This window comes from Rhincodon typus, chromosome 9 (genome assembly GCF_021869965.1).
Source record: "Rhincodon typus isolate 14 chromosome 9, sRhiTyp1.1, whole genome shotgun sequence".
Classification (NCBI taxonomy): Eukaryota; Metazoa; Chordata; class Chondrichthyes; order Orectolobiformes; family Rhincodontidae; genus Rhincodon; species Rhincodon typus.
The window spans coordinates 25,828,858-25,847,174 of record NC_063340.1 but is presented as its reverse complement, the minus strand read 5'-3'; the positions used below and the strand labels follow the sequence as shown (position 1 = coordinate 25,847,174).

General features: G+C 42.1%; 1 protein-coding gene across 1 annotated transcript in view; it reads left to right on the top strand.

The window, feature by feature from the left end:
- Positions 1-18,317, top strand: part of LOC109929780 (filamin-A-interacting protein 1-like) — a 393,800-nt gene that overhangs the window by 306,697 nt on the left and 68,786 nt on the right. Inside the window, exon 5 of the mRNA XM_048600953.1 lies at positions 13,813-16,609. Within this exon, the coding sequence (XP_048456910.1) occupies positions 13,813-16,609 (2,797 nt within the window). The remainder of the gene's footprint in view (positions 1-13,812; positions 16,610-18,317) is intronic.

Here is an 18,317-nt window from a genome sequence, read left to right as displayed (position 1 = left end):
GAGGTGCTCATACCTTTGCCTGCCTTTTCACACTCTTCATTTTGTGGATTTGCAATGGGTCTCATACAAGATTTTTACACCTTTTTTAAAAAAAAATTCATGAGATGTGGGTGTCGCTGGCTGTGCCAGCATTTATTACCTTCCAACTCACCCTGGAGAAGGTGGCCATGAGCTACCTGCTTGAGCTGCTGCAGTCCCTGTGCCCTTAGGGAGAGAGCGCCAGGTGGACAGAGGCCTCACTAGTGAAGTGCAAAATTCCCACAGACACCTGGGAATCACTGACCCAAGACCGTCCAAAGTGGAGGAGGAGCATCAGGGAAGGCCTCAAGTCCCTCGAGACTTGCCATCAGGAAAAAATGGAAGCCAGGCGAAAACAGTGAAAGGAGCGCATTTCCACACCGATGTCTCAACCACTCCTTCCTGTGACCACCACCTTCAAGTGTAACACAGCCTGTAGTAGCAGCATCAGTCTGTACAGCCAACTACAGACTCCCCTGAGAGTGGAAGAGATTCATCCTCGTCTGCGAGGGACTGCTGCTGATAACGATAAGGAGGGAATTCCAGGACATTGACAAATAGATACTAAAGGACTGATGATACACTTCCAAGTTAGGATGGTGAATGGCTTGGACAGAAACTTGCAAAGGGAGGTTTTCCATGTGTGGAAAGAAGCGGTTATAGGTTTGGAAGATGCTGCCTAAGGAGCCTTGGTGAATTCCTGCAGTACATCTTGTAATTCTGACCCTACTACTACTGAGCATCAGTGGTGGAGGGAGTGAATGGTTGTGGATGATGTGCCAATCAAGTAGGCTGTTTTGTCCTGAATGGTGTCAAGTTTCTTGAATATAATTGGAGCTGTACTTATCAAGACAACTAGGGAGTGTTCAATCATATTCTTGACTTTGCTTTGTAAATGGACAGGCTTTAGAGACTCAGGAGATGAGTTACTTTCTGCAGGATTCCAAATCTCTGACCTACTCTTGCAGTCACTGTATTTATATGATTTGTCCAGTTTGGTTTCTGGTCAATAGAATGCCCAGGATGTTGATAGTAGGGGATTGAGTAATGGTAATGCCATTGAAATGTAAAGTTAGAATCCAATGGAGATTTATTGCAACTCAATAATATACATAAATATTACATTAACAGGCACATCAATCTTTGGGCTCACATTAATTTTATGAGATTACAAAGAGCAACATGCCTCCATAAGTAGTGTCATACTTCACATGATCCAAGTTGAAATGGCATAAGAGACTCTTATACCCACAGGTCACGTGCTATGATTGTATGATATCATGAGCTTATCTCTTTAAAGTATACTGATTGTGAGACATAACACAACAGCTGCCAGATCAGCTGAGTATTTCCAGTACTTCCCTTTTCTTCATCTGATTGCAGTTGCATTATTTTACTTTTATCCTGGATGAATTCTGTCAGGACTTAACTAGTCTGAATGGAGTGATCTGGGTCTCGAGTTTCTACTCGTTTGTACTGGTCTTATTTGCATTTTTCACACGTAATCAGCCAAAGCAGCATAACATATTGCAAAATTTAAAATGCATGCAATGTCTTTAACACTGGTTCAGATAACATTGTGTTGAAGGGAACTTTGCCACCAGATCAAATTAATGGTCCGGTAAATTTCTCTTCATTGTGCCTGTTCAAAGAGGATTTTCAAATTAAGCTAGATATGCGAACATAAACCCACTAGCTGGTAAGTTTTTATAACATTTAAGTAAAATATTAAATTACTAAGAAACTGTCTGCTGTAATGTAACTAATAAAAGATTACGGTTAGTTTTTTAAAAGTCATTTTTATTTAAAATCAGTTTACTCACAGGTGTGGGCGATATGGTAGCTCAGTGGTTAGCACCGCTGCTTTACAGGGAGCCGGATGCGATTCCAGCCTCAGGCGATTGTCTGTGTCGAGTTTGCACGTTCTCCTTGTGTCTGCATGGGTCTTCTCCGGATGCTCTGGTTTCCTCCCACAGTCTGAAGATATCCAGGTTCGGTGGATTGGCTGTGCTAAATTGCCCATTGTGCCCAGGGATGTGCAGGCTAGACATATTAGCCATGGGAAATGCAGGGTTACAGAGACGGGGTGGATCTGGGTGAGATGTTCTTCGGAGGGTCAGTGTGGACTCGATGGGCCAAATGGCCTGCTTGGGTTGTAGGGATTACAGGATTCTATGGTGTACTAGATACTTTGTAAAAATGCTTTTATTTACCCTGCATTAACAAAGCTGCACCACGTTACCATTTATCAAGGACTTTTTTTAATGCCAAGATAAACAGCGATATCCTATTATGCTGCTTGATTGCACTGGCTCATGGATACTTTCTTGTGTGATTTTTCAAATACCAGTTTAGGCAGAAAATTGAACTTTAACTTTAGCAAATCATTATAATTTCAAGCAAAGTGCACCCTGATGCTGTTTGTATCCAACTGGAAACCATTAATTTGTACTCTTTCTGATCTAAATACAAGGATGGGTAAAGACTGCTATAAAGCAAGGGAAATGGGTGAACACATTAAAAGTAATCACTTCCAGAAATCACAGTGAGATGTGAAATTAATGTTTTAGAGGAAATTGGGGTTGAATAACTGATCTGCAACCTACCTTTCTAGCATTGAATGCTACCACATAACATGCACAAAACAACTTAACAGGAATATCCAACACTGTTAAAAGATACATTTAGAGCTAATCACAGGATTACAGAACTCAGAACCACAGAACTGTTACAGTGCAGAAGAAGGTCATTCGGCCCAGTGTGTCTCCATTGGTTCTCAGAATGAGCATCTTGCCCTGCACATTATTTCTATTCAAATAATCATCCAATTGCTTCTGGAATGCTTCAATTGAACCTGCCTCCACCACGTTTCCAGTCAGCGTCTTTCAGATCTGAACCACTTACTTGTGTGAAAGAGCTTTACTTTGACATCTCATCTATTTATTTTGTAAATCTGTGCCCTATTGTTCTTGATCCTTTTCTGAGCAGGAACCAATTCTTCCTGTTTACCAGGCCCAGCAGTGCTTCTTTTCTGGTTGAACTGTACACATTCTGCTATCCAAAATTCTCCTGAACACCATCTAAGAATGCTTGCCCTTTCTGCTGTTAACATCACCACTCTCCCAGTAAATAATCAGCAACTGAAGTTTCCCATTATAACTATTCTATAATGCCTGCACCTCTCTGAAATTTTCCTGCATGTTTGTTCTTCTATATCTTTCCCAAAGATTGATGGCCTATAGACTACACTGAGCATGTAAATCTACACTTCTTGTTCCTTAGCCCCAGACAAACCAACTTTGCCACTGAACCCTTGAGGCATCTTCTTTTTCCAATGCTGCAATAGTCTCCTTTACCAAGACCACCACCCTCCTCTTTTTCTTCCTTTCCTAACTTTCTTGGACACCTGGTAGTAAGGAATATTTAGCACTCAGTCCTTCCTGTGCTTCTGCCAACTCTCTGATATTGCCACATCATAACTCCACATGGCAATCTGCACCTGAAACTCAGCAATCCTCTTTGCTGTATATCATGCATTCAATACTAGCTGTATAACCCTGATTTAGAATGTTTTAATTTCTCCATCATCCCAACTCTACCTATTAATTTACTACTCTCTCATCTAGTGCTGATTGTCCTAATATTTTATGCACTCTTGTATTAATCTCTAATATTTTCTCCTGGATTCTGCACCCTTGCAGATTTAGTTTAAAGCCTCCTCAACAGCACAAGCAAAACATCCTACAAGAAAATTTGCAGTTCCGACTATCTCTGAATCAGTTCTAGTTCTATTTGGGGATAACCCATTGGCTTGTACATGTTCCATTTCACCTCGCACCATTTCCAGTGTCCCAGGACTTTGAAGCACTCCTGCAACGTCTTTCTAGTTATGCATTGAGTATAGGAGTTGGGAGGTCATGTCGCAGCTGTACAGGACATTGATTCGGCCACTTTTGGAATATTGCCTGCAGTTCTGGTCTCCCTGCTATAGGACGGGTGTTTTGAAATTTGAAAGGGTTCAGGAAAGATTACAAGGATGTTGCCAGTTTTGGAGGGTTTGAGCTATGGGGAGAGGCTGAATAGACAGGGGCTATTTTCCCTGGAGCATCGGAGGCTGAGGGGTGACCTGAGAGGTTCATGAAATCATGAGCAGCGCAGATGGTGTTAATAGCCAAGATATTTTCCCCAGGGTGTGGTAATCCAAAATTAGAGGGTATAGGTTTAAAGTGAGAGGGGAAAGATTTAAAAGGGACCTTAGGGGCAACTTTTTGACACAGAGGGTGGTGCATGTATGGAATGAGCTGCCAGAGGAACTGGTGGAGGCCGGTACAATTAGAACATTTAAAAGGCATCTGGATGGGTACATGAATAGGAAGAGTTTAGAAGGATATGGGCCACATGCTGGCAAATGGGACTAAATTTATTTAGGATATCTGGTCAACATGTACGAGTTGGACCAGAGGGTCTGTTTCCATGCTGTATAGCGCTCTGACTCTATTCATCTGTTTTATCATGCTATTGCTTTACTCATTTGCACGCGCTACCGGGAGGAATGTGGATTACGTTTGAAGTCCAGCTTGCTAATTTACTACCTGGCTCTCTAAATTCTGACTGCAGGACCATATTCCCTGCCTACCTTTTTGTTGATACCAACAGTGACCATGGGCTTTGGTAGATCACTCTCCCCAGAAAAATATCCTGGAGCCGCTCTGTGGCATCCTTGACCTTGGTACCACACAGGCAACATATACGATCATAGAGTCATGTCTGTAGCAGCAAAAACAACTGTAAGTTGCCCAAACTGGTACTGGTGCCATCAGAGCTGGGTGAGTGGGAATAGAGGATTGTGGGGTTTGGGCTGCTGAAGTTGTCACATCAGGTCACAGGAAGACTGCACAGAAATGTACTGTATAAACACAAATTAAATGGAATTATAGTTTAAACAGCATCATGGCAAACGCCAATCTGGAACAAAGGCCTAAATCACATAACTGTCCTGGGGAATACTGGCTGGTTAGTTACACTGCTAGAGGTAGCAAAGAGAATCTCCTCTTGCTGTTATCCATTCAAGGTCTTTCCAATCCTTGATGGATCTTGGAAAAAGCAATTCCTTTAAATATATGTCACATGGCCGTACTTCAACAACCAGCCAGTCACCAACCATGGTCAGGTCATATACATTCCCAGGTCCATTGTGCAATGTGATCAGATTAAAATGGTAAGTGGAACCCTCTTCTCAGTATGGCATACAACTAATGTGATTGAATTTAAAGGCTTGGTCTTTTTATCCACCTTATGGGCATGTTACAACACACTTCTGTGGTCAAGATATCATGTTGTGGGATGTAAAACCAGACCTTCTTAGCTCAGAGGTTTGGGACACCACAACAAGACCCTTTCAGAGATTGGTCTTCACCCACCAAAATAATTAGAACATGTCTGAATGTCTTTGAGTGATTCAGGAACAGGCAGTTCACATTAAGCTTCTTGTCTTTTGAGGGCCAAGTCCAGAAGCCCCTGGCTCCATTCTGACAGCTTTGTAAATTGCCAGATAAAATTATGCCAAGATCCAAAGAAGCTATTGCACTGGAGATCTTAAGTGTGTTTGTCTCGTCTAAGATGCTCCCAGATCCACTGAGGTTATGTTTTTATTAATGTAAATGTTCAGGCTTAAAGTTATTTTAAAACTTATTTTGTGGTTTCAGCTACTCATCAAAAGTTTATTTTGTTTATTATTAAACTGGGCTTTATAATTGTTATGAAGTTGGGTAGAGTACTTTGGACTGGGAGGCAGGAAGTTAAAATTTGGCATTTGTAAAATGATAGGGAGGAAAGCATTGTGTGGTCCCTTTAAAAGATGATGTGCTTTTTCTGCGCTTAGAGATTTAAAATGGATGGCTGTTAGCAGCAACTTTAAAGTTTGCAAGTACATAGACAGCACCCAAATTGAAACAGTTATATTGAAAGGCCATACAGTTAGCAGGCCAAGCAGCAGTTTTTACCAAGACAACAAGTTTTGAATTTAGCCAATCAATTTGAACCAGGCACTTAGATCCCAAAAGCCTGTTAATTTTAAATCTGATGGTTTTGACAACATAGGACCAATCCTAATGTAAGAAATACTGAAATGTCATCAAGGGTATAAAAAGGAGTTAGCCGGACAAAACCCCAGAGCTACCTGTCACCTGCCAGAGCTAACAGCTCTCAGCTCTCGAGAGAGAATCGCTGGTTCTCACAGACTCATCTATGTCTTAGAGAAAGCACCATCTAAATAACTAAGGTACCCATGGCACAACTAGTTAATATTCCTGACAGAGGAATCGACGGAGAAGGCACAGAACATTCTGGAAGACACATTACCTGGCTATAATTTCGAGAGACTAAATTCCCTTTTTTATATAAGTGGAACTTGTCTTTACTGGAACAGCGCACCAATGGAATCTTGTTTTATTCAGGAATAGTTAATAGTTAAAAGCGCTTATTCAGTTTGTTAATACTTTAGTTAATTTGTTCACTGTTAGAGTTAGATAAATGAATTGTTACTTGTTGATTGTAAAGTGAGTGCCAGGGATTTATTTTATTTAGCCACTAGAAGTTGCTGAAAGGCAGGTTACACCAATTTCCTGCTCCATTTTCAGATTATAGGGCAAGGTGCTCCTCTTTGGGTGTTTCAGTTTTAGTTCTCAGAGAGGGTTCAACCTCGACTTTATAACAGACTGGGGGCTTGTCGTCCAGGATTTGGATGGATCTGGGCAGAATTGAACAGATTTGGGGTAGGAAAGGTCCCAGCAGTTTTAAATAGACTTGGGGAGTGTTGTCGTAGGTCTTTAAAAATAACTTAATTGAGAAGTGGAATATCTGTTTAATTTTGCTGGCTTGTTGTTGGTTAAATCAAAAGTGGAGAAATGACTCTTAACATTGCTGAAGAGGTTCTGGGGGTTGAAGATGCTTCCCAAATTTGCCAAAAAAGTTTAGAAAGACAGAAAAAGTGGCACTTTTAATATTAGCAGATAGGCTAAAATTGGGTTTAACTAGGGATAATAAGAAAGCTGAAATATAACAGAGTTAGTCAAGCATTTAGGTATATCAGAGAAACAGTCAAGTGCAGTGGAGTTATAAAAAATTAAATTGCAAATGAGACAACTGGAGTGAGAGGACAAAGAAGGGGCAAGGAGATTCCTAGTTGAAGAGAAAGAACAGGAAAGAAGAGTCCTAGCTGAAGGGAAAGAAAGGGAACTGAAACTGTTTGAATTACAGTTAAGACCAGAGGAAAGAGAAAAGGAAGAATTGCCCTGGCAGAACAAAATGAAAAGGGAAGAATCACTCTGGCAGAAGAAAAAGAGTTTGAACTTCAGAAGTTGGCAATTAAACAGGAAAGTTAATTTATAAGTGAGGAGGATAGCGATAATGAGCAAACCCATTGTAGCCAAAGACCTGGTAGGGATATATACAAATATGTCAAAACCTTACCAAATTTTGATTTAAAAAATGTAGAAGACTTTTTCATTTCCTTTTGAGAACTTGGCTAAACAGATGAACTGGCCAGAGACTGTATGGGTAATGTTAATTCAGACCAAGTTGGTAGGCAGGCCTAGTGAGGTGTTTGCAGTGCTGTCAGAGGAGGTGAGGAGGTGTGAGGAGAATATGAAGAAGTAAAAAAGTAAAAGTGCTTATGAATTGGTACCAGAAGCATATAGACAATAGCTCAGAAATGTAAGAAAGGATCCAGGTCAGACTTATATCGAATTTGATAGAATTAAACAGAGAATTTCGATAGATGGGTGAAAGCATTAAAGATAGAAAAGATATATGAGGCTCTTCGAGAGATTATTCTGCTGGAGGAGTTCAAAAACTCACTTCCAGAAATGATAAGAACTCATGTTGAGGAACAGGAAGTTTAAACAGCGAGAAGAGCTGTAGAAATGATGGATGAATATGCATTAGTGCATAAATTGAAATCTAGTTTCCGACAGCAATTTCATTCCATGAGGGATGGAAATTGGGAAAGAGGGGATCCTTCAATGAAAAACAGAAAGTAGATCACACTGGGAACAGTTTACTACATGTGAAAAAAGTTACTCAAGAGGGTGGAAAAGAGGTGAAAGATCTCAGGTGTTTTTACTGCAAGAAGGTGGGACACACAAAGTCACAGTGCTGGTAGAATAAGAGAGGCATTGGGAAAAAGGATGTGGTAAAAGAGGCTAAACCAGTGAGATTTTTTAAGGTGGTGAAGGAAATGTTAAGAGAAGTCAAGGAGCTGCAGGAGAGTTCACAGCCTAGTCACGGGCTGGATAGTAAGACAGCGCCCGATCATTTCAAAGACTCCCCCTCTGTGGGTAAGGTTTACTCAGGTAGAACAGTAGGTAAAGAAGTTAAAATATTGCGAGATATGGGAACTAGTCTGTTTCTAATACTAAGAGTTGAAAATATATTCACTTCTTCTGAAATATTGCCCAAAGTGTAATCTGTGAAATAAATGGAGAGAGGAGTAGTGTTCCCCTGCGTAAGACAAGGCTAGAAAATCCAATCAAGAGTGGGGAAGTGACAGTGGGAGTGATGGAAAAATTGGCTACTCCAGGCATACAGATTATTCATGGAAACAGCTGGATCACAGGTGGGAGTGATGCCCATTTTCGTGGAAAAGCCAAAAGAAAACCAGGGAATGGAGGGGTTAAAAGAAAATTACCCTGGAATTTTTCCAGATTGTGTGGTGACAAGATTCCACAGCCATAAGTTAAAACAAGAAGGGAAAACAAAACAGAAAGATAAAGGAGTTGAGGTCCAGTTAGCTGACATTCTGTTTGAAATGGTTAAGGAAAAATCTAAGCAGGTAGAGGATCAGGCAGAGGTGTTTAGTTCTGAAAGATTAATGGAGTTACAACAAAAAGATGAGATGATAAAGGATTTATATCATAAAGCCTACTTGGTAAATGCATCAGAATGTATTCTAGAATGTTATTACTTTAAGGATAAAATTTTAAGGCGGAAATGGAGATGTTGGCAGGTTAGTGCAGATGAGAAATGTGCGGAAGTGCACCAGATTGTGTTGCCGATAGAATATAAACGGGATGTATTGCAGACAGCACAAATTACCTCTAGGAGGTCATTTAAGAGTGAGGAAGACTCAGGCTAAGATACAAAAGCATTTTTATTGGCCTGGATTATATAAAGATGTGGTTGAATTTTCCCGAACCTGTCATACACGGCAGATGGTAGGAAAGCCACGGGCAGTGATAAAACCAGTGTCTTTAATGTCAATTACTGCATTTGAAGACCCTTTTATGCGGGCTACAATAGATTGTGCATGCCCCCTCCCTAAAACCAAAAGTGGGAACCAGCATTTGCTAACAATAATGATGTGCCTACCAGGTTTCCAGATGCAAATCCAATATGGAATCTCAAGGCAAAAATTGTTGTGGAGGAGTGGCTTGTTTTCTTTACCCGTTATGGACTACCCATGGAGATTGAGTCAGACCTAGCGTCCAATTTTACTGCCAAATTACTTAAGGAGATCATGGATAGTTTAGACACCAAACACTTTAAATCAAGTGCATACCATCCTAAATTCCAGGGAGCACTGGACAGGAGGTACCAGTCTCTAAAGACAATGTTGAGGGCTTATTGCCAAGATTACCCAAATGATTGGGATAAAGGTATCCCATTTATATTATTTACTATTAAAGATGCTCCAAATGAATCGACTTAGTTTACTCCATTTGAATTGATATTCAGACACGAAATAAGAGGGCCTTTAAAATTAATTAAGGATATGTTGATAGATCCGAAGTCAGAGATCTTACAATTGGATTATGTATCTGAGGTGAGAGAAAGTTAAAACAGAGTAGGTGAATTAGCTAGACAACATTTGAAGGTGGCATAGCATCTAATGAAACAAGAAGCAGATAAGAAATCTAAAATTCGTATGTTTGCCAGTGGGGATAAAAAATTGGTGCTGTTACCAGTGGAAGAAGATCCCTTCAAGGCAATTTTTAGCAGTCCCTATCAGATTGAGAAGAGGTTACATCAGGTGAATTATCTAAAAAAAAAATCGGGTATGTCGTGAACATGCTGAAACCTTACTACGACAGGGAAAGGGAATTGGAGAAACAAATACTAGTTACTGCTACTCAGAGTGAGAAATCAAATCCAGATGATTTGGATTTTGATGTGCCTCAGAATAATTTGAATAATGAGGAAGTCCTTAAGGAATGGGACAGGATAGTGAGCTATCTGTCCCAGGTACAGAAAACTGAATTGAAAGACTTGTTACAGTGCTATGAGGGCCTATGTAGAAATAGAACGGGGAGGACTAATTCCATAGTACATGAGATTGGTGTAGGAAATGCTGTTCCAATAAAACAACACCCTCACAGGCCTAATTATCTCAAAGTAGCGCAGGTTCAGAAGAAAGTGGAAGCGATGCTCCAAGAAGACATCATAGAGATGAATCAAAGTGAGTGGAGTTCACCAATCATGTTGGTTCTCAACAATTCTGCGTAGATTATTGGAAGGTCAACGCTGTGACCAAATCCGACTCATAGTCCTCCAGCCTTGGAATTGGGTGTGTGGAAAAAGTACGACAAGCCACTTGCAACACAAAGTTGGATTTACTTTGCAGTTACTGGCAAGTACCTTTGTCAGAGAGAGTGAAAGAAGTTTCTGCTTTTGTAATGGCAAATGGGCAATATCAATTTAAAGTAATGCCCTTTGGGATGAAAAATGCACCAGCCACTTTTCAAAGGCTTATGAACAGAGTTGTTGCAGGATTGACTAATTGTGCCGTTTATATAGATGATTTAGTGATCTTTAGCCATTCATGGAAAGATCACAGAGCATTTGGCAGACTCTTTGAGAGACTATGGAAGGCAAAGTTAGTCATAAACATGGCAAAAACAGAATTCGCAAAGGCAGAAGTGACATTCTTACAGCACATCATTGGAACCGGACGGATAACACTGAAGAACGTGAAGACAAAGGCCATCAAGGAATTGCCAAGACCATCCCTGAAGAAGCAAGCGCCACGACTTTTAGGATTGAGCAGATTCTACTGGAAATTTGTACCAAACGTTAGTAGTGTACTGGCACCATTGACGGATTTGTTAAAAAAGAACACAAAACTTCGCTGGACAGAACAATGCCAGGAGGCATTTGAGAAATTAAAAGCAGTGTAACCACCACACTAGTTTTAGCCACACCAAATTTTTTAAAAATCCTTCAAAGTCGTCATCGACACAAGTGATGTAGTTGTTGGAGCTGTGTTGTTACAGGAGGATGATTGTGGAATTGAAAGGCCAATCGGGTATTTTTCAAAAAAAACCTCAATATCCTCCAGAAAAAATATTCAACCATCAGAAAAAGGTTATTGAGTTTGGTAATGGCCTTTCAACATTTTAATATTTACTTTGCAAACAATGCATCAGAGGTGATTGTGTATACCGATCACAATCCTTTGACATTTCTGAGAAGGTTTAAGGACAAGAACACCAGATTATTTCATTGGCGTCTCATGTTACAAGCATTTAATTTACAGCTTGTACATGTTATACGGATGCTTTATCACAAGTTTTAGAAAAGTCAATATAAGATAGAAACGATAGTGTCCAGTGTCGTGTATATAGATTAATGAGCAATGCATCTAGTAATATCATGGAGTTAAGGTTGTAACAAAAAAAAAGCCATCTTTTCAGAATGATGATTCATCTTTTTCTTGAGGCGGGCGGTGTTGCGAAGTTGGGTGGAGTACTTGTGGATTGGGAGGCAGTAAGTTAGAATTTGGTGTTTGTAAAATGCAGGGGGGAAAGCATTATGTGGCCCCTTTAAAAGATGAAGTGCTTTTTCTATGCTCAGGATTTAAAATGGATGTTTGAGTAGCAGCATGAAAGTTTGCATGTACACAGATCATCTGAACTGAAAAATTTGTATCGAAAGGCCGTACAGTTAGCAAGCCAAGCAGCAGTTTTTACCAAGACAGGTTTTGAATTTAGCCAATCAATTTGAACCAGGCACTTAGATACCAAAAGACTATTAAACTTAAATCTGATGGTTTTGACAACATAGGACCAATCCTATTGTAAGAAATATTGATACTTTATCAAAGGTATAAAAAGAGCGTAGTTTACAAAGCCCAAGAGCTAACTGCCATCCACTAGAACTAACAGTCCTCAACTCTCGACAGAATTGTTGGTTCTCACAGACTCCTCTATGTCTTAGAGAAAGCACCGTCTAAATAATAAAGGTTCCCATGGCACAACTAGTAAATATTTCTGACAGAAGAATCGACCAAGAAGGCACAGAATATTCTGGAAGACACGTAACCTGGCTGTAATTTTGACAGACTAAATTCTACTTTCATAAAATAGGTGTGACTTGTATTTATTGGAACAGCATACCAATAGAATCTTGTTTTATTCAGGAACTGTTAGTAGCTACAAAGGGTTCATTCAGTTTGTTAATAGTTTAGTTAATTTGTTCACTGTTAGAGTTAGATAAATAAATTGGTACTTGTTGATTTTAAAGTGAGTATCAGGGATATATTAACAACTAGAAGTTGCTGAAAGGCAGGTTACACTACTTTTCACACTCCTTTTTCAGATTAATGGGCAAGGTGCTCCTCTGGGTGTTTTGCTTTTAGTTCTCAGAGGCAGGGGTTCAACCTTCGCTTTATAACATAACACACTTGACGGTTATGCTGGATCATCAGGGAGAATCATCAGTCAATGATAATAGTGGATGTACCTATCAGCACACCTTCTGGAATAAATACCTGTTCTCATTTCTCGGTAGATTCAGAAATGTCACAATAAAATATTTTAAGCTGGTGAGCACGGAGCTAGCAGTGATAATTCAATTGTTTAATCTTGGCTAAGTTATATAGAGGTATTTATAGGTCACAAAGACAATAGTTATTTGTCACTATTTTCTCAAACTGTCATTTTGATCTTCAGAGGCCAGTGAGTACTAAATTCCCTTTGACTTGCATATTCAGACTTTCAGCTGGAAAATATCTATTTCTCATGTTACATGCTTGCCAAGATATTGATCAAAAATTAAAATCTTTCAATCAGTCCTAGAGTCTGGATTATCATCTCATTTTTCCACCAAAATCTTATATCTTATTGTGCCTTTAATAAAGTAAAATGTTTTTAAGACACTTTACAGGAGCTTAACCAAATGAATATTTGAAATTTAGATATGTAAGGATTGCTGTCTCAAATCTTGGTGAAAGAGGTGTATAAAAGATACAGCACTAAAACAACTCATTTCTGTGCAACTAGTGTTTCTGCTCAAGTGCCAGCTTCCTCTTCATCCTTCCTCATGCAACATCATCATAACCTTCTATTCCTTTCTCTCATGTACGGCTTCAACTTCAATTCTCACAGGGTTTTCTTTGCGTATTGTTGTGATGTATTTATTTTAATCAACCTATTCAGACACATTATGACATCCAGTCTGGGGCAGATAGGACCTGAGCACAGTCCTTCTGGCTCAGAGTTAGGGACACTGCCACTATGCCATAAGAACCCTCCCTTGTTGTGATGTAAAATTTTAAGTTGTCGTTCAAACATAGCAATTAGCCAATTGTCATGAAAGTTTAAATTAACCATCATAGCTTCTGATTGCCACATATCTAATTGCTAATTGCTCTTCGTCTTTCCAGTTGCAATAGGCAACCAAGACTGTCCTTAAAGGTGTATTTTTTAAAAAATAATTACTTAAGAGGACCCTTGAGACATGATTAATCTCAGTTCCTGATGATTTTTAATTCCATTCTCATGCAACCTTTCTCATCCCTAGGTTGAAGAAATTGCTTGAACAAGAAAAATCCTACCAGGCACGGAAGGAAAAAGAGAACAACAAGCGATTGAGCAAAGTGCGAGAGGAGTTGGGCAAGTTGAAATCATTTGCACTGATGCTAGTGGATGAACGACAGATTCACATTGAACAGCTCGGCCAGCAAGCGCAGAAGTTGCAGGAACTGGGCCAGAAGCTCCAAGAGGAGGAAGCGAAATTCCAAAGTCTTGATGAGAGAGCTAGGGAGGAAAGTCAGAAGGTAATCCGGCTTGAGGCAGAACTTGGACACAAGTCTGCCAAGTCTTTGCAGGAGCATGATGAGATGATGGCCAAACTAGCCACCCAAGAATCTCAGAACCGCCAGTTACGACAAAAGCTGTCCAGTTTAAACCGCCGACTTGAACAGCTGGAGGAAGCTAACAAGAGCCTACAGAAGGCCGAGGAGGAACTTCAGGAATTGCGGGCTAAAATTAGCCATGGGCAGTGTGGAAATTCCAGTCTGATGGCTGAGGTGGAAAACCTGCGAAAGCGGGTACTGGAGATGGAGGGAAAAGATGAAGAGATAACTAAGGCAGAAGATCAGGGCAGAGAACTAAAAAAGAAATTGGAAAAGGAAGAGCTCCACAGTAAGGACTTGAAACTGGAAGTGGAAAAACTACAGAAGAGAATGGTTGATCTAGAAAAGTTGGAAGGTGCCTTTAACAAAAGCAAATCTGAGTGTTCACAGTTGCATGTTAGCTTAGATAAAGAAAGGAATCTGACCAAAGACTTGGCCAATGAGTTGGAATTGGTGAAAGCCCGAGTGAAAGAACTCGAAACATCAGAGGCCAGACTGGGAAAAAGTGAATTCCTCTTGAAAGATGACTTGACAAAGCTGAAGTCTTTTACTGTGATGTTAGTAGACGAGAGGAGAAGTGTGGCAGAAAAGTTGCATCAGGAAGAACAGAAAGTGAATGACCTTAATAGCAAGTTGATGCAGGAACAAAATAAAACAACAGAGGTAACAGAAAAACTGATCGAAGAAAGCAAGAAGCTTCTCAAATTGAAATCCGAGATGGAGGAGAAAGTGTCTGCCCTGCTCAATGAAAGAAATGATTTGAAGGTAAAGCTCCACGATGAAGAACAAAAATCTAATGAGCTGAGCTTTAGAGTTGGCCTGTTGAAGAAGAGGCTTGACCGTGTGGAAGAGGCTGAAAGTGATACCCTCCGAAATAAGACCAAGAAAGAAATCGTCAGACTTCCGGAAGACACTGGACTCGACAATAACAGAATAAAAGAACTAACGCTGGAAATCGAGCTGTTGAAATCTCGATTGAAGCAGTTGGAGGTGGTGGAAGGTGACCTGATGAAGACTGAGGATGAATACGATCAGCTCGAGCAGAAATTCAAGACCGAGCAGGACAAGGCGAATCTCTTGACCCAGCAGCTAGAAGAAATGAAAAAGCAGATGACCAGGGGCAAGCTTACAGAGAAAGGAGAAGCCCTGAGCCAGGAGGCCGAGGCCCGCAACCGGCTTCGACTTGAGGAGGCGGAGGTTCAAGCACTCAAGGAGAAGATTCATGAGCTGATGAACAAGGAGGACCAGCTCTCCCAACTGCAGGCCGATTACTCCATCCTCCGGAAGAAGTTCCAACAAGAGGAGAGCAAAAACAAGGACATGGGCCAGGAGGTGGTCAGCTTGGCGAAGGAGCTGGAGCTTTCCAAACGCTACAGCCGGGCCCTGAGGCCCTGCCTCAATGGCAGAAGGATGGTCGATGTCCCCGTTACATCCACTGCCGTCCAGACCGAGAGCCCGTCCAACGGGCTTGGGGAAGAAGACAATGCCGCGGTTTTTATCCGAAAGTCCGTCCAAGAAGAGAACCACCTGATGAGCAACCTGAGACAGAAGAAGCCCGTGGAGCGGCCCTCAGTGCTGGAGCGCTACCCGCCGGCCGCCAACGAGTTAAACCTGAGGAGATCCTGGATCCCCTGGATGAAGAAGAAGGAGAACGGCCCCGAAAGAGCCACCCAGGCCAGTGCAAGCCCCAGGGAGGTGATCGTGGCCCAGAGGCAGGGCCAGCCATTGCACATTCGGGTGACCCCTGACCACGGCAACAGCACAGCCACTCTGGAAATCACCAGCCCGTCGGCCGAGGACTTTTTCTCCAGCACTACAGTTATCCCCACCCTAGGCCAACAGAAGCCACGCATCACCATCCTGCCCGCCCCCACTGTCGCCGCGTCCAAAGGCAAAGCCTCAAACAGCTCCTTCTCCCCGGAGAGAGCAGTGTCTCCCGTTACCATCACCACTTTCTCCAGGGCCACCTCCCCTCCAGCGAGAGGCAAGGCTACCTTTCTGGACACGTCCGCTTGTCCGGACAGAGCCGCCTCCCCCATTCAGATCATGACAGTTTCCACCTCGGCAGCCCCCGAGTCTTCAGCCCCTCCAGATCAAGGCCAGGAACCAGGCACGGGACGGGCAGTTTTCAAAGTGTCCCCGGAGAAACAGCCGGCGCCATCACCGACTCGAAGATACAGCCCAAACGCGAACATCATAACGACCGAGGACAACAAGATTCACATCCACCTGGGCAGTCAGTTTAAAAGGCCCAGCAGCAGCTACACTGAAGAGACCAGCTCTCTGATAACTGTTCGGCCTCTGTCTGTCGCTGGTGGCGGCGAGAACAAGGAGGTGACAATGGGAACGGTTCTACGCTCCCCTCGTAACTGCACTGCCCCTAAAAACTCACCCAACAAAATGACCAGCAGCATCACTATAACTCCAGCCAGTACCACATCCACAAGAACTACACAGTCAGTGGTGAGTTAAGATTTCATTTTTTTTTTATCCTTTATTCGGAATGTGGTGGTATCTATTTGCATCATCTTTTACCTCCTAGCGCCTTGTCATCTGCAATTACCTTTATTGGATCTGGTTACCCATTATTTTGTTTGTTTTTACAATAAATTGTATTGCATTCACAAATTAACTAAAGAATGGACAGAGGCAATTCTCTGTTTCAAAGCACAAAAATGTCACTGCTATAGTGGTTTAAAAATTCAATTTCTAGTTAGAGGTGTGTTTTTCACCCCCTGAAGATTTGAATGAGCTTGTGCACACAATTAACTTGGTAGAACCCCAGTTAATAATGTTGCTCCACACAAGTGCTCACAAACCCACAGCAATGATGATGAGGAAGAAACAGTAGTTAGTGTATTTGCAGCTTCGCTCTCAGAATTGCAGTGATACTCTACCTCTGCAAGCCTGTGGATTCAGGAAGACCTACAAAATGGAAATGAATGGGAAATGCTTTGAGGAGATGGTCTCCATCAGACAAAGAGGAAGCCCTTGAAAATTGTGTATGTGTTGAATGAGCATTGAGGTACATGTTTAAAAGGGCACACTAGCTTCCCTCTGTTCTGCAGTTAATATTTACTCTAGATATGTGCTTTGTATTTTCTCCACAACCATTACCACTCCTTGTGTGTTTTTTCTCCACCATAACTTTAATCTCTAATTTTCCTCTCCTCTAACTTCTGTTCCACTTGCCAACTCTCACCTATGTAAATAGAAAATCACAAACCTGAATGCCCTGGTCGACCCATTGTCTCCGCCTGCTCCTGCCCCACCGAACTGATCTCCAACTATCTAGACTCCATTTTCTCCCCCTTGGTCCAGGAACTCCCTACCTATGTCCGTGACACCACCCACGCCCTCCACCTCCTCCAGAACTTCCAATTCCCCGGTCCCCAACACCTCATCTTTACCATGGACGTCCAGTCCCTCTACACCTGCATTCCCCATGCAGATGGCCTCAAGGCCCTCCGCTTCTTCCTGTCCCGCAGGCCCGACCAGTCCCCCTCCACTGATACCCTCATCCGCTTAGCCGAACTCGTCCTCACACTCAACAACTTCTCTTTCAATTCCTCCCACTTCCTACAGACAAAGGGGGTAGCCATGGGTACCCGCATGGGCCCAAGCTACGCCTGCCTCTTTGTAGGTTACGTGGAACAATCCCTCTTCCGTACCTACACCGGCCCTAAATCCCACCTCTTCCTCCGTTACATTGATGACTGTATCGGCGCCGCCTCGTGCTCCCACGAGGAGCTCGAACAGTTCATACACTTCACTAACACCTTCCACCCCAACCTTAAGTTTACCTGGACCATCTCTAACACCTCTCTCCCCTTCCTGGACCTCTCTGTCTCCATATCGGGCAACCACCTAGAAACCGATATTCATTTCAAGCCCACCGACTCCCACAGCTACCTAGAATACTCCTCCTCCCACCCACCTTCCTGCAAAAATGCTATCCCCTATTCCCAATTCCTTCGCCTCCGCCGCATCTGCTCCCAGGATGAGGCATTCCACTCCCGTACATCTCAGATGTCCTCGTTTTTCAAGGACCGTAACTTCCCCTCCTCGGTGGTCGAGAACGCCCTCAACCGTGTCTCCCACATCTCCCGCACCTCATCCCTCACACCCCGTCCACGCAATAAGAACCAAAAAAGAATCCCCCTCGTCCTCA